The 15,983-nt window shown below is 42.4% G+C and overlaps 1 protein-coding gene across 1 annotated transcript in view; it reads left to right on the forward strand.

Annotated features, from left to right (window-relative positions):
• The first annotated feature begins 270 nt into the window (after nucleotides 1–270).
• Nucleotides 271–15,983, forward strand: part of LOC122944728 (hexosaminidase D-like) — a 31,067-nt gene continuing 15,354 nt past the window's right edge. The window contains exons 1-4 of the mRNA XM_044303303.1: nucleotides 271–566; nucleotides 3,728–3,818; nucleotides 5,576–5,831; nucleotides 8,285–8,394. Coding sequence (XP_044159238.1) covers nucleotides 3,730–3,818; nucleotides 5,576–5,831; nucleotides 8,285–8,394 — 455 coding nt within the window. The 5' untranslated portion in view covers nucleotides 271–566; nucleotides 3,728–3,729. The remainder of the gene's footprint in view (nucleotides 567–3,727; nucleotides 3,819–5,575; nucleotides 5,832–8,284; nucleotides 8,395–15,983) is intronic.

A 15,983-nucleotide genomic window follows, 5' to 3' on the forward strand; every position in this document is an offset into this window, starting at 1 on the left:
TTGGCTTCAATAGAGCAGGGCTACAATACCAGACACTTCCATGGACAGGTGTGGAGCAGTTTCTTCAGTGCTGATATGCTTTTATATGCTGGCAAACACGTTAAATGGAGGGCTTTGGCGCAGTGTGCTGTGGTTGGGGCGGTTCGGGGTTAATACGCCCTCGCCTGATGTCGCCAGTATGTCGCAGCTCTTGCATTGTGCATGCTCGGTAGCTGCAGATTGCCACTTCTTTGTATATTAGTAGGTGCGGCCGAAGCTTTATGTTTTATAGCAGAACAGTCGAGCAGGGGTCAGGAGCGATCCTCGTGAACGTCGCACATCCTGGTGACTCGCAGCCCGTTAACCCCTGCCATGGCTGTCCTCCTGGTGACTGACAGGTGCGTTCATTGTCTCACGGGATCACCCGCTGATACAGTAAAGCCTGTGTCACTTCTTCAGAGCAGGAAATACGGGTTCTGCTGTGGACTTCCTGGTGTGTCCTTGTAAGATCGCAGCAAGCCGACAGCCTGCAGCAGTTCTCCGGCTGCTCGCTCCGACACCTGCAGAGGAATTCATGGGGTGACCAGGTAATGAGATCTGCATTTCTGCCCCTTCCTTCTCATAGGAAGCCTGGGTACTGTTATCTGAAGCAATAATGCAATGCCGCCTATGGGCTCTGCCACCTTTTCATGCCAGTCTCTCACTCCGTTCCTTCCGTACTGTTATATTCTTGTTACCCAATTTTAACCCTGTACGGTCAGAATTTCCTCCTTTTACCCTCCGTGATCCTAGGTTATGCTGCCCCTTTTTAATCTAAATGATTGTGATGACTGTGGACCTCCTCGGATATGCCAGGGGATAATGGGATATGCAGAACTTAACCCCTTCAAGACCAGGCCAATTAAAATTTTAACTTTTTAATTTTTTTTCCTCATGTTCCAAAAGCCATAACTTTTTTTATTTATTTTTCCGTTCACATAGCTATATGAGGGCTTTTTTTTTTTGTGGGACAAGATGCATTTTTTTTATGCCACCATTTAATTTACCATGTTCTGTATTAGAAATAAGGGAAACAATTATTTGTGTGGCAAAATTGAAAAAAAAAATACAAAATTCCACCAAGGTTTTTGGGGGTTTGACATCACAGCGTTCACTATGCACTAAAAATGACCTGACATTCTTGTTTTGCGGCTCAATACAAATGCGGCGATGCCAAACTTGAAAAAAAAATTTTGTTTGTTTGTTTTACTACTTAAAAAAAAAATTTAATCTTCAGAAAAATCTAAATTTTCTTTGCATCGCTATATTCTGACAGCCATAACTTTTTGATATTGCCGTCTACAGAGCTTCATAAGGGCTTGTTTTTTGTGTAACGAACTGTACTTTTCATTGATGCCATTTTTGTAATACATACAACGTTATGATCAGTTATTCAAATGTTTTTTTTGGGCCAAAATGGCAAATCGCGTGTTTTACCATTTTTTTTTCGGTTACTGCGTTCACCGCACAAGAATTTTTTAAAAATTCTTTAATAGTTCAGACATTTTTGGACGCGGCGATACCCAATATGTTTAATTTTTTTTATTGTTTATGTAGTTTTATATGTAAAATTGGGAAAGGGTGGTGATTTAAACTTTTAATATAGTGGGGTTTTTTTTTGTTTTTTTTTAACTTTTATTTATTTTTTACAGCAATTGGCCCCCATAGGGGCCTCGTACATGTGATCTTTTGATCCCATCTCCTATTCACCATAATACAGAGATCTATTATGGTGAATAGGATTTTTACACACTCCATTCAGCGCTGTGCCTCGTGCATAGCTCAGTATGGAGAAAGCCATGGCAGGCCTGAATAGCTTCAGCAGCGTCCAGGCTGCCATGGCAATTGATCGGAAGCCCCGCGATTTCACTGGGGCGGCTCCGATCGGAGGGGTTGAATGGCAGGGGCCTGCGCGATCGCCACTTCCTGTTAGTGCGGCCGGATGCATCATGCAGCCGGCAGATTGTGCGTATGGAGCGGGCTCACTGCAGAGGCCCGCTCCATACATCCCCTGTCGCGCAATGACGTACCTGTACGTCATAATGCGTGAAGGGGTTAATGAATTTATTTTTTTGGCTCATTATTCATTCCCCCTGGATCCAGAGTTGTCAGACCCTCATGACAACATTGGCTCGCCTGCTCAGAAATCCCTGACTATCCAGGGATCTCCAATATAAACTTGGACTTTGGCATGATGGGAGGTATCGTCCTGGAAGTTCAGCAAAAAGTAAAAAAAAATTCAAGGAGGCCAGGACTACATGGCGCCAAGAACAAGTCAGTGGTAATGCAACGTCAATTGTTCTTCGTAGCTAATGCAAAATTGTGACCGTGTCGCGGTATAGGAGGGTTTGAAATAGTGACGATGTTGCTTTAAGTACTTACCTGTCCATGATCAGTCGGCGAGTCCGGCCGCACAGGTCGCTGTGATTGGTCTTCATTGCCACACTAATGTTTGTACATTTTGGAACTCCTGTATCTTGACTTCTGCTTTGACTTTGACCTTACCTCTGACTGTTCATTATACTTCTGAAGTTACCGCCTGGTATTGACCGGGCCTGTTATTTGATTATATCCAGCCGGTATTTGTACCACTTTTTGTTTAGGCCCCTGCACTTAAAATTAGGGACCGTCGACCAGTTGGGGGCCGTCATTTAAGATGGGATATTGGAGGTACAGGGCTGAACTGTTTTAATGAAATATGACATTTATGACTTTAAATTAAACTTGTGTGTGTCCTAATTTTACCTTTTACCAGCCTCCACCAATCAGCGGGAAATAAGACGCTGCTGACCTCTCCTGTCGGGGGAAGGTTGGGAGGCCGCCATCACAGATTAGAGCATAGATTAGTCCCACCTAATCTGAGGGTGCATATTACATGCCACAATTTGATTAATTTGAGCCAAACTGATGATTTTGCCTTGAAGGGGTTGTCCAGGAATTTAATAAAATTCCCCCTGCCCCTAAGTGGTACTTGTGACGTGATCTCCCCACACCATTCCAGCTCTGGGGCTGTCTTCACAGAACTTACTGATGGAAATAACTGACCAAAAAACTGAAGTGTGAACTTGGCCTTATGCGTACGTATAGCCAGTTTAAAGGGAGTCTGTCATCAGTTTTTACCCTGCAAAACTGCTGACAGAGCTAAGTAAAGGACATGGTGAGGTAGATGATCATACCATTATGATGGGGACTGCTTCCCGGGTACAGCAGCCAATGTAATAAAACTTCATTTTCTCAATCTTTCTGATAATTAAAGCTGCCATAAAGGTCAGGATGAGGTATACCCACCTCATACTGACCCCATTCAGCTCTATCAGCAGTTTTGCAGGGTGAAAACTGCTGACACTCTCTTTAAAGACTTGCCTTATCTAATTTAGTTATGGTAATTTCTAGTTACTTATTTTTTTTTCTATTTTCACATTTTTAGGCAGTTACTACTTTTCTGTAGATGTCAAGTTACAATGTTTTTTTTTAAAATTACAATGATAGTCCCAGAACTAATTAAAGGGGGTTTTCAGAATTTTAATATTGATGCCCTATCCTCAGGACCCACCAATCAGAAGCAGAAGAACTCCACAGCTCCGTCTGTTGTGTAGTGGCTGGAGCCGGTAACTGCAGGTAACCGGCTTTGTGCGCCACACAATGGAGGGAGCTGTGTAGTTCAGCTTTGGTGTCAGGTTTTAATTTTATTTCTCCAATCTCTCCATAGAGATGTCTTACCAAAGGAAAATTCATTTTCTGCGTTTGGGAGTCCTCGTCATTGTGGCACTGGCTATGATAAAGTATATTCAAAGAGGCAGGTAAGTGATTTCCTCCACACACTATATTAGTGTCATAGCCTTTAGCCATGAGGCGCATGATCGCTGACACCAGCCAAGTTGGAGACAAATAAACACTCATGGTCTTTTAAAAAAGGTTAATTTTTGCAACAGAAATCAAGTAAGGTCAACTCTCAAAAGCTAGGAGCTCTTGGGCCCCTGTATAAAATATATTAAAAGGAGTCATTTATGGAGTTGGTGTCCCCTTATTGGGCCCCTTCAGGTTCCCTTATCACTGGATGCCCTCTTGCCCAGTGTTCAGCAAGTGTTGAATTTCCCTGCAGCACTCCCGCAGGCGAAATAAGGTATTACCACACTGTTTGGAATGGACTGCATGTGCAATCTATAGACATGGTAGTCTAGAGACAGAGACACTCTTTGTGGCTGCTTTGGCTAATAGACAAAGGACCTGGACGGGGAAGACTGTGTGTATACACCTATTTTTTTTTTTTTATATGATTGTGCAAATAAAGCTGGCGTATGTCTAGTAAAGTTAGTGACTGGAGAAGAGCAGTGTTAAGGTGTCACATCTAAGCTTATACCAAGTGTCTATTTTTCATAGAGACATAAGATAGACTGAATAGTGATCTGGGACCTCTCCGAACTTGTGGGGGGCTGCCCAGAGGGGTAGCTAGGCCTTCCTGGCATTGCTGCATTATGACTTGTAAGTGCCCACCAGCACCCAGCGGGCTCCCCTGGTTTGGCGGATTTATTGCACCTCTGCCTTATTTGCAGACTCATGGCTCTTGTAAAGGCCAAGCCCTGCTTTACTGAAATAACGCACATGAAGCTCGTAAAATCTGAAACACGTTTGTCTGTGAAGCCTCTGCGACATAATTAGTATAAGAGGTTTGGAGTATTTGTCGGATTAGTGGGAATTTTGGATCATCTGGTTTGGGATTAAGCGGGGATTCAATAGGTTATGTTGAGTGTTCATCCCAGTTATGCCGGACACGTCCTACGCCCATTACCCTTCTGTGCATTTATGGTGGCTCACCAGGTCCACATCTGTTTTTGGACTGTCAGCTCCCTCAATAACATGGCCAGTCTCAATGACTGTGTGGTGTTGCTTATTTCTGGGCAGAGTTAGTCTGGACCACCAGAAATCCTCTGCAGGGTTGGCAACCAGAATTTTTCTGGACATCTTATCCTAAAATCACGGACAGCCAACATTTTTTACGGACAAATTGGAAAACAATAATGAATGATAAAGATTATAAGTAATCCATGTCTATAGCTCAATATACTGATAATAGCTCATCACCAGAATTTACTGTGAGCTGCAAAATGATGAGAATTACCACCAAAATAATCTAGTCAAGTACGTCCAACCTAAAAAAATAAAATCACAAACACGTTTTTTGTTTTTTTACGGACACAAGAAAAAAGTCACTTATTTTTATGGACTGTCTAGACATTTCTGGACAGTCGGCCACCCTGATCCTCCGGTGGGCTGGGCTCTGATACAATAATGAGATGTAAAAGCTTCACTAGGAAACATATGAAGCTGAACATGAAGAAATTCACAAGCCATGAAAGTATAGATGGAGGGGGAGCCCTCAAAATAATTTCCTTTGTTGAACCCAAAAAAAACAAGTTCAACCCAGATGGAGATAATTATGTCCTAAATCTAACTTGTCCATGTGTCTATCTATCTTCTCCAGTGTGTCCAATATATCTTCTCTATCCATCTTCACTCACACTTGAGCAGATATTTTCACACATTTTCCTGTCTACAGTCGTCCTCAGGTAACGCATCCTGTAATGGTAGAAAAAAGAGCTAACTTTTTTTGGGGTGAGGAAGCAGAAGATCCAGTAGACCCGATAATCAAGGATCTTCCTCCTGAGCCGCAACGTGAGGAGGAAATAATTCCTCAGCCAAAGATAAAGACAGCGGCAGGAGAGGTCGCATTGAAAGATTTCAGTGGCATCGAGATGAAGCTAGTCCACTTGGATCTGAAGGGAGCGCCTCCGAAAGTGTCCTACTATGAGCAGGTGAGAGGACCGTCTCATCATTGTATATTGCAGAACTTTTTAAAGGGCATCTGTTGGCAGTTTTGTACCTATGATACTGGCTGACCTGTTACATGTGCATCTGTGTTGGTCCCATGTTCATATGTGTCCGCATTGCTGAGAAAAATGATGTTTTTATTATATGCAAATGAGCCTCTAAGAGCAACGGGGGCGTTACCATTACACCTAGAGGCTCTGCTCTCTCTGCAACTGCTACACCCGCTGCACTTTGACAGGACCAGGCAGTAAAAATGTTTTTACTTTCTGGTCCTGCCAATCAAAGTGGAGAGGGTTCTGGTATTTAGTAAGCTGTCTGTGCAGTGTTAATCTGCTCCTGGATGTAAGTGATCACCTGTGAGACATTTCTCTGCGCAAACCCACCATTTTGTGTTTTTAACCCACAAAAAATTATATATATCACCTGGGCAGTACATAAAATCCACAGAGAGGTGCTGATTCTGTGTGAAAAAAATTGGTGACTAGTAGGGATTCCTGAGTGATCATCTTGATCCAGTCTCATGTTGTTTCTCCACATTTAATTTATTTCTAGGAAAATCTGATTAATAAAGCAAGGTGGGAATGGCACAGTATAGCCATAACTGGTGGCAGGGGATACCACAGTCTCTTCAATGGGATTGTCACATCCTTAGCAACTGTTCTGTCTCATGTTACATAGGAGTAGGAGTGCTCAATCTGTGGAACTCCTTCTAATGGCGCCTTTACACAAAGCGATTATCGGAACGATTGAGAAAAGAACGAGTCGTTTCTGGGCAGGGGCGGATCCTGGAAAAATACTAAAACTAGCCCCGTTTTGTAGTCAGGCCCAAATTGATGAAAGGCAGGGTCAGCAATACCATATTGCGGCACATTATACCGCCCCAACAGAGCCAAATACCACAGTCCATCACAAAATACTGCCCCCATCAGCACAAAATACATCCCCAAAAACTTCCACTGGCCGGCCGTGAGGAGGGCTCAGACGGCCCCCTGGGCATCGGCCCACCGGGAAATTTCCCTGTAAGGTCTATGGGGAATCCACCCCTGTTTTGGGTGTATTGAACGTTTCAACAATGACCTTTTTAGACGTGATGATTATTGCTCAAAACATCGTAGTTGCGATCGCATAATCCAACGTTTGTAAAGTAGACTGTAGCAAATTAAAGGTGTGTGAGGGTGTGTTTGAGTGTACACCTTTGTCTTCCACCTTCTTCACACCCTGCTACACCTCCACCTTCTTCTCCATTTGAGTACGGTTCCGCCTTAAGACCACACTTTGGAAGATGAGCTGGTGGGATAAACATCACGTTGCTAAATAAATGGTGGAGTATGGTCATCGACATGGAGTTTGCGGAAATCAGACGAAAATGCAGAGGGAGGAGGATTTGGACAAAAAATGTTATGCAAAAAATTGATCATTTTTGTCCTATGGCCCTGATCAATGAGATCAAAGTAACCGACCAAGACTTTCAATGGGGCTGGAACGGATGCGAATCCGCATTTCTGGGATCTGCATCCATTTTTTCAGGATCCGCAATTCCGTTCCTGAAAAAATAGAACATGTCCTATTCCTGTCCGCAATTGTGGACCAGAAAAGGCATTTTCTATTATAGTGTCTGTGATGTTCGGTCCGCAAATTGCAGATCGCACATTGCAGGTGTCCGTGTTTTGCGGAATTCGCAAAACACTTACAGACATGTGAATGGACCCTAAAGGTACGTTTAAAATGCCATAGTAATCAGATATTTTTTTTCACAGTTTATGTAGTGTGGGGTTTTGCATATAACACAAGTTACCTTACTGGCAGTTATGCCCCCAGTAGTCCACAGCAGGCTTTAGGGGGCCTGTTTCCCCAGCGTGCGGCTCTCAGCCCTCCAGCACGGCACAAAGCCTCAGATCCCAAAAACAGAGACATCTCTGCTGAGCCCAGCTGTCTATTTAAGGACAGCCAGGTGCTGCCAAAACCCGGCCTGGACCGTGGGGAGTAGTCACCCACCAAGCACTTTAACTACTCCCCAGTAAAAGCCATCCCAGGTCAGCTATTTCCAGCCATACTAGCTAGCAAGGTGTCAAACAGCAACTGCTGCTGACACAGAAAACCGTCTCTTACTCCACCGAGGACAGGAACCTCTGTGACACATGCCTATCTACCATGATTCCTTGTACCTTCTTACAGTAGGTGGAGAAATAATCACTCGTTTCCTTACATGATTCCTACTTCTAGTCATGAGTCAAGGGAATTTCAAAGTGAACATGAGAAGCAACGGTAATTGGTTTATTAATTATTTGACATCTAACACCCAGAATGTAAATTGCGCTAATTCAGCTGTGCAAGTTTATACAGGATCCTTCTTGCTGCAGAACCTCTTGGCAAAAGCGGAGGTGCGACGTCATGTCTGGGGGCGTTATCCTGATGACTCTTTTTCTCTCCTTATTAGATATTTCCTCTTCTCTCCAAGCTTGGGGCCAATGGTTTACTCATTGAATATGAGGATATGTTTCCATTTACTGGAGAGCTGGCCATCTTGAAGTCTCCATATGCTTACAGGTGAGAGGTTCTGCTAATCCGGCAACCCTCTGGTCCGCAGAACATAAGGGGAAACTCAGAGGGTATGCAGGGTGTTAGCGAATGATTGAATAGAATTATTCATGTCCATTCAAAATCTATATTTAGTAGCAATTCTTATTCCGTCTCTCTTCGGATCTGTTTTAGTGCCTATTTTTCTGGAATTCCTATTTAATTGTTGGTATTGAATCTGAGGAAGGGGCCAGAACAGCCCTGAAACGCAGCATTCCGCCAATAAGGCCTCTTTCAGACGGGCGTTGCGGGAACATGCGCGATTTTTCCGCGCGAGTGCAAAATATTGTAATGCGTTTTGCACTCGCGTGAGAAAAATCAGCATTTTTGGTACCCAAACCCGAACTTCTTCACAGAAGTTCAGGCTTGGGATCGGTGTTCTGTAGATTGTATTTTCCCTTATAACATGGTTATAAGGGAAAATAATAGCATTCTGAATACAGAATGCATAGTACAATAGGGCTGGAGGGGTTAAAAAAATAATAATAATAATTGAACTCACCTTAATCCACTTGATCACTCAGCCGGGATCACTCAGCAGAATATAGAGCATGCTGCGATTTTCACGCAACGCACAAGCGATGTGTGAAAATCACCGCTCGTGTGCACAGCCCCATAGAAATGAATGGGTCGGGATTCAGTGCGGGTGCAATGCGTTCACCTCCCGCATCACATCCGCGCGGAATACTCGCCCGTGTGAAAGGGGCCTAAAAAAAATCAAACTAATACTATACACACCTGAATCCTTTTTTTACCAATACCGACAGCGCTCTCTTCTCTTCCTTCTCTGTTCCTGGAGTTCCCCTTTAAGAGGGTTATCTTTGTGCAGACTGCTGTAGAGCACTATTCCAGGTCTGAACAGGGACATACAGTCTGAGATAACCAGCTCTGTCCATTACAGAGTGGGGGGAGCCGTGTAGTTCAGGCTCTGGAGCAACTCGGGACCCCCACTATTCAGATATTGATGGCCGATGCTGAGGATAGGTCATCAACATAAAAATGCTGGAAAACCACTTTAACCCCTTACTTGCCAATGAGTATCCGTGTACTTTCCCAATATACACGTTACATAGATGCACTTTTGTAGCCGGCATTGACATCCCGTCTGAGGGTATATGGCCCATACCAGCATAACTCCGTGTCACAGGCCACCTGTGATGTCTCCACTCATAATACACATCTTAGACTACTTTTACATATGCGTTTTTTGGCTTTTCCAGGTTTGACATCCGGCAGAGGATCTTATCAAAACCGGACCAAAACGTTTCAGTTTGGTCCTCATGCATTCTGAATGGAAAGAGATCCCTTCCGTCACCATTCCGTTTTGTGACCGGACACAAAACCACCGCAAGCTGTGGTTTTGTGTCCGGTCATCGAAGTGGAACAAACTGGATTCGTCACTAAAAAGAATGTAAGTCAATGGTGAGGGATCTGGGTTTTTTAGGATCCTAAAAAAAATAAAAATCCGTCACCAATTGGCTTTGAAAGTATTTAGTGATGGATCCAGTTTGTTCCGTTTCGATTTCACACAACCGCATCCTAATGGAACGGATGCATCCGGATGTGTGATCAAAACGGATCCGATCCTCTGCCGGATCTCAAAACCTGCAACCAAATCGCATATGTGAAAGTAAAATATAAAATAATAGATGACTGGCTTCATGATAACAATATACCTCAATTTATTATTGCAAAATCTGTGCATAGATATAAAATACACTAGATGCAATATCCTGAGACAATAAAAGACCTTATAATAAATAAAAAATAATATATATAAACTATGGCATAAAAAAATCTAGTAGTCACGGCCCCTGTATTTTTAGTGCGGAGCTCTCGCACTATAAGGTATCTTGTTGTGTTTAACTTGCCCAGAGTCGCGCTCTTGATTGATTTACCCCGGACGGATTGTGGCCATTTTGTATATTATATTGTTATATTTGTATAGTCTTATAATTACCACCTGATAAGTTCCATAAAAGACACGATGTTATGACTGTATGATCTCGCCACCACTGTTTGTTAGATCAGTTCAATAAATGGCACAATTGTCATGCGCTGTAAACTGAGCAGATTACGCCATTAGCTGCTTACTCAAACACCGATATGTTGGTTGCTGTATTTGGTGATGGGTAATACATACGTGCTTTTGATTGTATGTGACGATTCGCCTCCCAGGCCGCTTACTTCCACGCTTCTGTATGTGTACTGGTGCCGGCACCTATTCCCAGCGCATGCGGGTTGGAGGCTTTAAGACGCCAACTGTGTTGCGTGGCTGTATGGATCGCTTCTTAGTATAGGTTCTTGCGCTCTGTATATACTGCTGCGTTATTTCTCCTAACGCGTTTCGAAACCACCTTGGCTGCTTCTTCAGTGGACAAACGTATAATGAAAATGAGGGACAAAATTATTCCCTATATAGGGATAACGACATCTTTAAGATGTGGACCGGACTTTCTCAAATTAGTATTCTTATTTAAAACCTGGACCGGACTACAGATGGTCTGTTGTTCCTTTCTCGGTTATTCAGACTTAGCGATTTATATGCAATCATATTATACAAACATATCAGCTTCCTGATTGCACATATTATATAGCTCTATGTCTTCCTTTATGTTGCTCTATATTTCATTCAGACCCTGCAATTTATACGTGGACTTTATAAATACTTGTTTTCACACATTCACGCGTTATTTTTCAAGTATGTTCCTTTGTCAGACCATAATAAAAAGTTTCCCATCTCGTGATACTTATAATGACTGCTTTGTCATATTCAGACCTTGCGGGTTATACATAGCTCTTTTCTCTTTTGTGTGTGTGTGTATATATATATATATTATATGACTTGCAATTTGAGTGATATCTTTATTTTTACATACCTTTTTTGTTAAAAAATACAAGTAATAAAAAAATAAAATAGAAAATAAAAAACCAAAATAGAAAAAAATACATAGAACAGTGCCATAGAACAACTGGGAAATGAGAATGGCTTGAGTCGTTATAGGGGCAGTGGGAGGATGCAGGGCATGTTGTTGCGCTGGTTAAACAGCCCGGCAATGACCTGTCGTGTAAACCTACCACTCGCCCTACCTTTTAACTTATAGGAAACCAATCTACACTGAATTGAGTCCCGAAGGTACCTTCAATCCAAATTCATAAATCATTCTAGATTCATATCTTGGCATTTTTGCTGTAAAATCTCCTCCCCTCCAATCCTTCTTCACAGATTGAATCGCCGCATATCTCAAATCTGATGGATCACTGGAATAAAATATTTTAAAATTCTGAGATACAGTAGGTTTTTCATATCCTTTTATAATGTTGTTAATCTGTTCTGATATTCTGGTCTTCAGCATTCCTTCCTGTAAAGGTGATTGACATCCTCGGTCTTCTCCGTGCCCCGCAAATCCATTTTAGAAAGTGACCTGCTGAAAAAAGCTATGCACAAGCAGTCAGCACTACACAAGAATCACAAAGTTCGCACAAAATTTTCAAGAAAACAGACCAAAATCACAGCCGGTCATAAAGCACCCAGTGTCTTTTACAGATCGGACACTTCTCACAATACCCAACACATTCACTTTTACTAGTCAAGTGCCCACCAGTTTCATGCCACCTGGATTGCAATTATGCACGCCTTTAACAGACTTTGCAAAGCTGTGTGTCACGGACTCGGCTCCTGGACATGACATCTCACTCATCTATAATTTACTGAGTGCTGGGACAGGGTGGCCGAAACCTCACCATCAGCCCCCAGATTTATCCTCTCCTGGGAAGAGGAGATGGGCACCACTCTTACAGGGGAACAATGGAAGAGATCTTTGTTATTCACCCACAAAGCAACAGTATCTTGTAGGCCTCAAGAACTCAACTACAAGATACTGGCTAGGTGGTATAGGACACCGGTAAAACTTCATCAGTTCTATCCTTCTCTATCCGATACCTGTTGGCGTTGCTTGACAGCTATTGGTACGATGCTCCACATATGGTGGAATTGCCCGAGGGTTGCACCTCTGTGGCAAGAGGTATTCACCCTATATAGCTTTCTTTACCGGTCTAATATACCTTTTTCACCCACCATAGCCTTGCTATCTGTCTTCCCGGGTCAGATACAACAATTCAAAAAGGGAACTTTCAGATTCTTCATACTGGCCATGAGACAAATAATCCCTCGTAAATGGAGATCGAAAGAGAGTCTTCAGAAAATAACTTGGGTGACTGCTCTCGATACCGTTGCTTGCATGGAGGAGCTGGGGGCAGAGAGTCGCGGCTCAGCATCTGGCTTTACACGGACCTGGGAACCCTGGTTCCAATTCCGCAACTCTTTACAATTCTTGGTCTGGTTGGCCAATGGCGATACTCCTTAGCTGGTCGGTATTATTGTTACAGGTCTTACCCCTATCCCTTAACCTCTCGTACCCGTCTTGTCTCCCCTTGTAAGTCCGTGAGTTTAAATTCTTTGTCTGCCTTCTTGTATCTACTATTTGTTTTTTAACGCCTGAAAACATCCTACAGTATACTTGAGATCCACTCAAGGTCACAGACCCACTTCTCTCTATTGCTTTAGGTTTTGACATCTCAGAACATTGTGTATACACATATGCATATGTTATTGAATTGCATTAATCCCTGAAGATGGAAACGCACAACTGTTTCTATTACTTTATTGTAAAATCGTATTAATAAAAAATAGCTTGAACCATAGTCCAACAACATCTACATAAAGGCATGTTGATGTAAAATTAAGATAAAAAATGTATCCGAAACAGGAAATGAGTAAGGAATTATCAGCATTCGAAGTAGCAGTAGAGAATGATATTAGGAAATTGAAAACTAAAAATAAGAGTGCAACTTAAGTGAAGACGAAATACAGGCATTGAAGGATCTCCAAGAAAATCAACAAATCACGATTCGCCCTGCCGATAAAGGTGGAGCAATTGTGACTCTAAGTACTGAGAAATATGAAGAGTGCATTAGACAGTTGTCTGATATTAGTACATACTTAATGCTAGAAGATCAAATAAAAACATATGAGGAAAAATGTAAAAACATATGTGAGAAGGCCAAAGAAATGGGTATTATAAATAAAACAGAATACGACTTTATTTTAGGTACCTACAAAAAATTCCCAATATTCTATTGTATCCCCAAAGTACATAAAGACCCAATAAACCCACCTGGTAGGCCCATTGTTTCGGGAATAGGTTCACGGACATGTAACTTATCACAATATTTAGACCAGTTTTTACAACCACATGTTAAAGATACTCCGTTATATTTAAAGGGAGTCTGTCACCAACCTGACCGGTTTTAAACCGATCACATAGTTCAGTGGGACACAAAGACATGACACAGATGGTACCTTTGTTTTGCTTTTCAGATCATCCAAATCATTTTTATCATATGCTAATGAGACGTCGCAAGTGCCCAGGGACGGAGAGTTTGCTGAAAGTGCCCAAGTTCCCCCGCCTCACTCGCGCCTAACTCCGCCCCTCAGTAAGCTCAGGACAGCCCTGTGGCTCTGACATCATATATCCCTATAGGCCGTTCGCGCATCGCTGCCGGTGTAACGTTACATTACCCTACTTCGTCGCACTGCTAATGACGTGAGGAGGCGTTCCTGAGTTTGACGGTCTGCGCATGCGCAAACGGACAGTTTATGGAAAATCTCAGCGGAGTTCAGCTGCACACCGGGACACTGCGCATGCGCCGGTCGGAGTTAGCCGCGCTTGCGCACTGGGCCGTAATATTTCCCTACTGAGGTCCTTCGGCGCATGCGCAGTGTCCCGGTGTGCAGCTGAACTCCGCTGAGATTTCCATAAACTGTCTGTTTGCGCATGTGCAGACCGTCAAAACTCAGGAACGCCTCCTCATGTCATTAGCAGTGCGACCATAAGTTAGGAGGTAGGGAAATCTCACAAAGTAGGGTAATGTAATGTTACACCGGGCCCGGAAATGCGCAGTGTTCTGCCCACAGTGGAAAGAGGTACAGAGATATGCAGTGCGCATGGCGTAAAATCGGCGCATGCGCACTGCATATCTCTGTGCCTCTGCGATGCACGAACGGCCTATAGGGAAATATGATGTCACAGGGCGGGCCTGAGCTTACTGAGGGGCGAAGTTAGGCACGAGTGAGGCGGGGGAACTTGGGCACTTTCAGAAAACTCTCCGTCCCTGGGCACTTGCGACGGCTCATTAGCATATCATCAAAACAACTTTTTGGGCGATTTTGGATAATCTGAAAAACGAAACAAAGGTACCATCTGTGTCATGTCTTTGTGTCCCACTGAACTATGTGATCGGTTTAAAACCGGTCAGACTCCCTTTTAAAACATACCACTATGGTAGTAAAACTGTTTGTTTGAAAATCTGATATACAAACCTGATTGGATCTTGGCAACACTTGATGTCAGTTCCTTGTATACCCTTATTATACCCTTATTAATCATGAGCAAGGCATACAAGCAGTTTCAAAAATATTATCTCAGAAAAATTATCTAAAAATGGAACAAATACCGTTTATACTAGATGGCATCAGGTATGTTCTTACACATAATAATTTTTATTTTAAATCTCCTTATCTATAGATGACCGGTACCGCCATGGGCACCGGACTCACCCCCAGCTATGCCAATTTATTTATGGCAGCCTGGGAACAGACAAAGAACACCTAAGCTGGGGACGAGTCTGGTGCTCTGGCGATGGTACATTGACAATATAATTTTAATTTTGCAAGATACATAAGGAGTTGATGAAATTTATAGAAGACTTGGATAAGAATGACTTTAATTAAAAAAATTGTATCAAATGTAAGTAATCCAGTTTCTAGATCTAAATATAGAAGTCAAGGGATCAAAATGTATATGTAGTACTTATCAAACATCAGTAGCAAAAAATAGCTTTATACTAAATACCAGCTGTCATTTACCTCGCTGGTTGTTAAAAGTACCATTTAGTCAATTCCATCGACTTAAAAGGAACTGCACACAGGTGAATCAATGTGAAATAGAAGCAGAGTCCATGAAGGTCCAATTTTTTGAGAAAAAATATCCCCTATCTTTACTAAATAATTCATTAAATAAAGTAAGGGAACTAGACAGACAAATGTTCTTTCAAGCAAAGGAAAATATAGATGGGGAAACAGAAAAGTCATCCAAATCTGTACCACCTTTTAATGTAGAGTATAAAAAAATAACCAATATAATTGGAAAGTATTGGTACCTACTACAAGAAGATAAAATACTGGCGACAACTCTTCCAAAAAATACACCGATAGTGTATACAAGGGCTCCTCCTAATTTAGGATTACAAGTAGCCCCTACAATAAGTAGACAAAAAGAAAGGTCAATAATTACTCCATGGGAAAACCTTAAAGGATTTTATAGGTCTGGCATATGCAGTAATTGCAAAGCCACGAAGTTTGACAGGAAAACAACTACAGTAATATCGCAAGTAAATACATTTAATTGGGAAATCAAAGAGACGTAAACATGTAATAGATATCTCGGAGTGCCCATGCGCCAAACAATACGTGGGACGTACAGGAAGAATGCTGAAGA

This window comes from Bufo gargarizans, chromosome 8, assembly GCF_014858855.1.
Source record: "Bufo gargarizans isolate SCDJY-AF-19 chromosome 8, ASM1485885v1, whole genome shotgun sequence".
Lineage (NCBI taxonomy): Eukaryota > Metazoa > Chordata > Amphibia > Anura > Bufonidae > Bufo > Bufo gargarizans.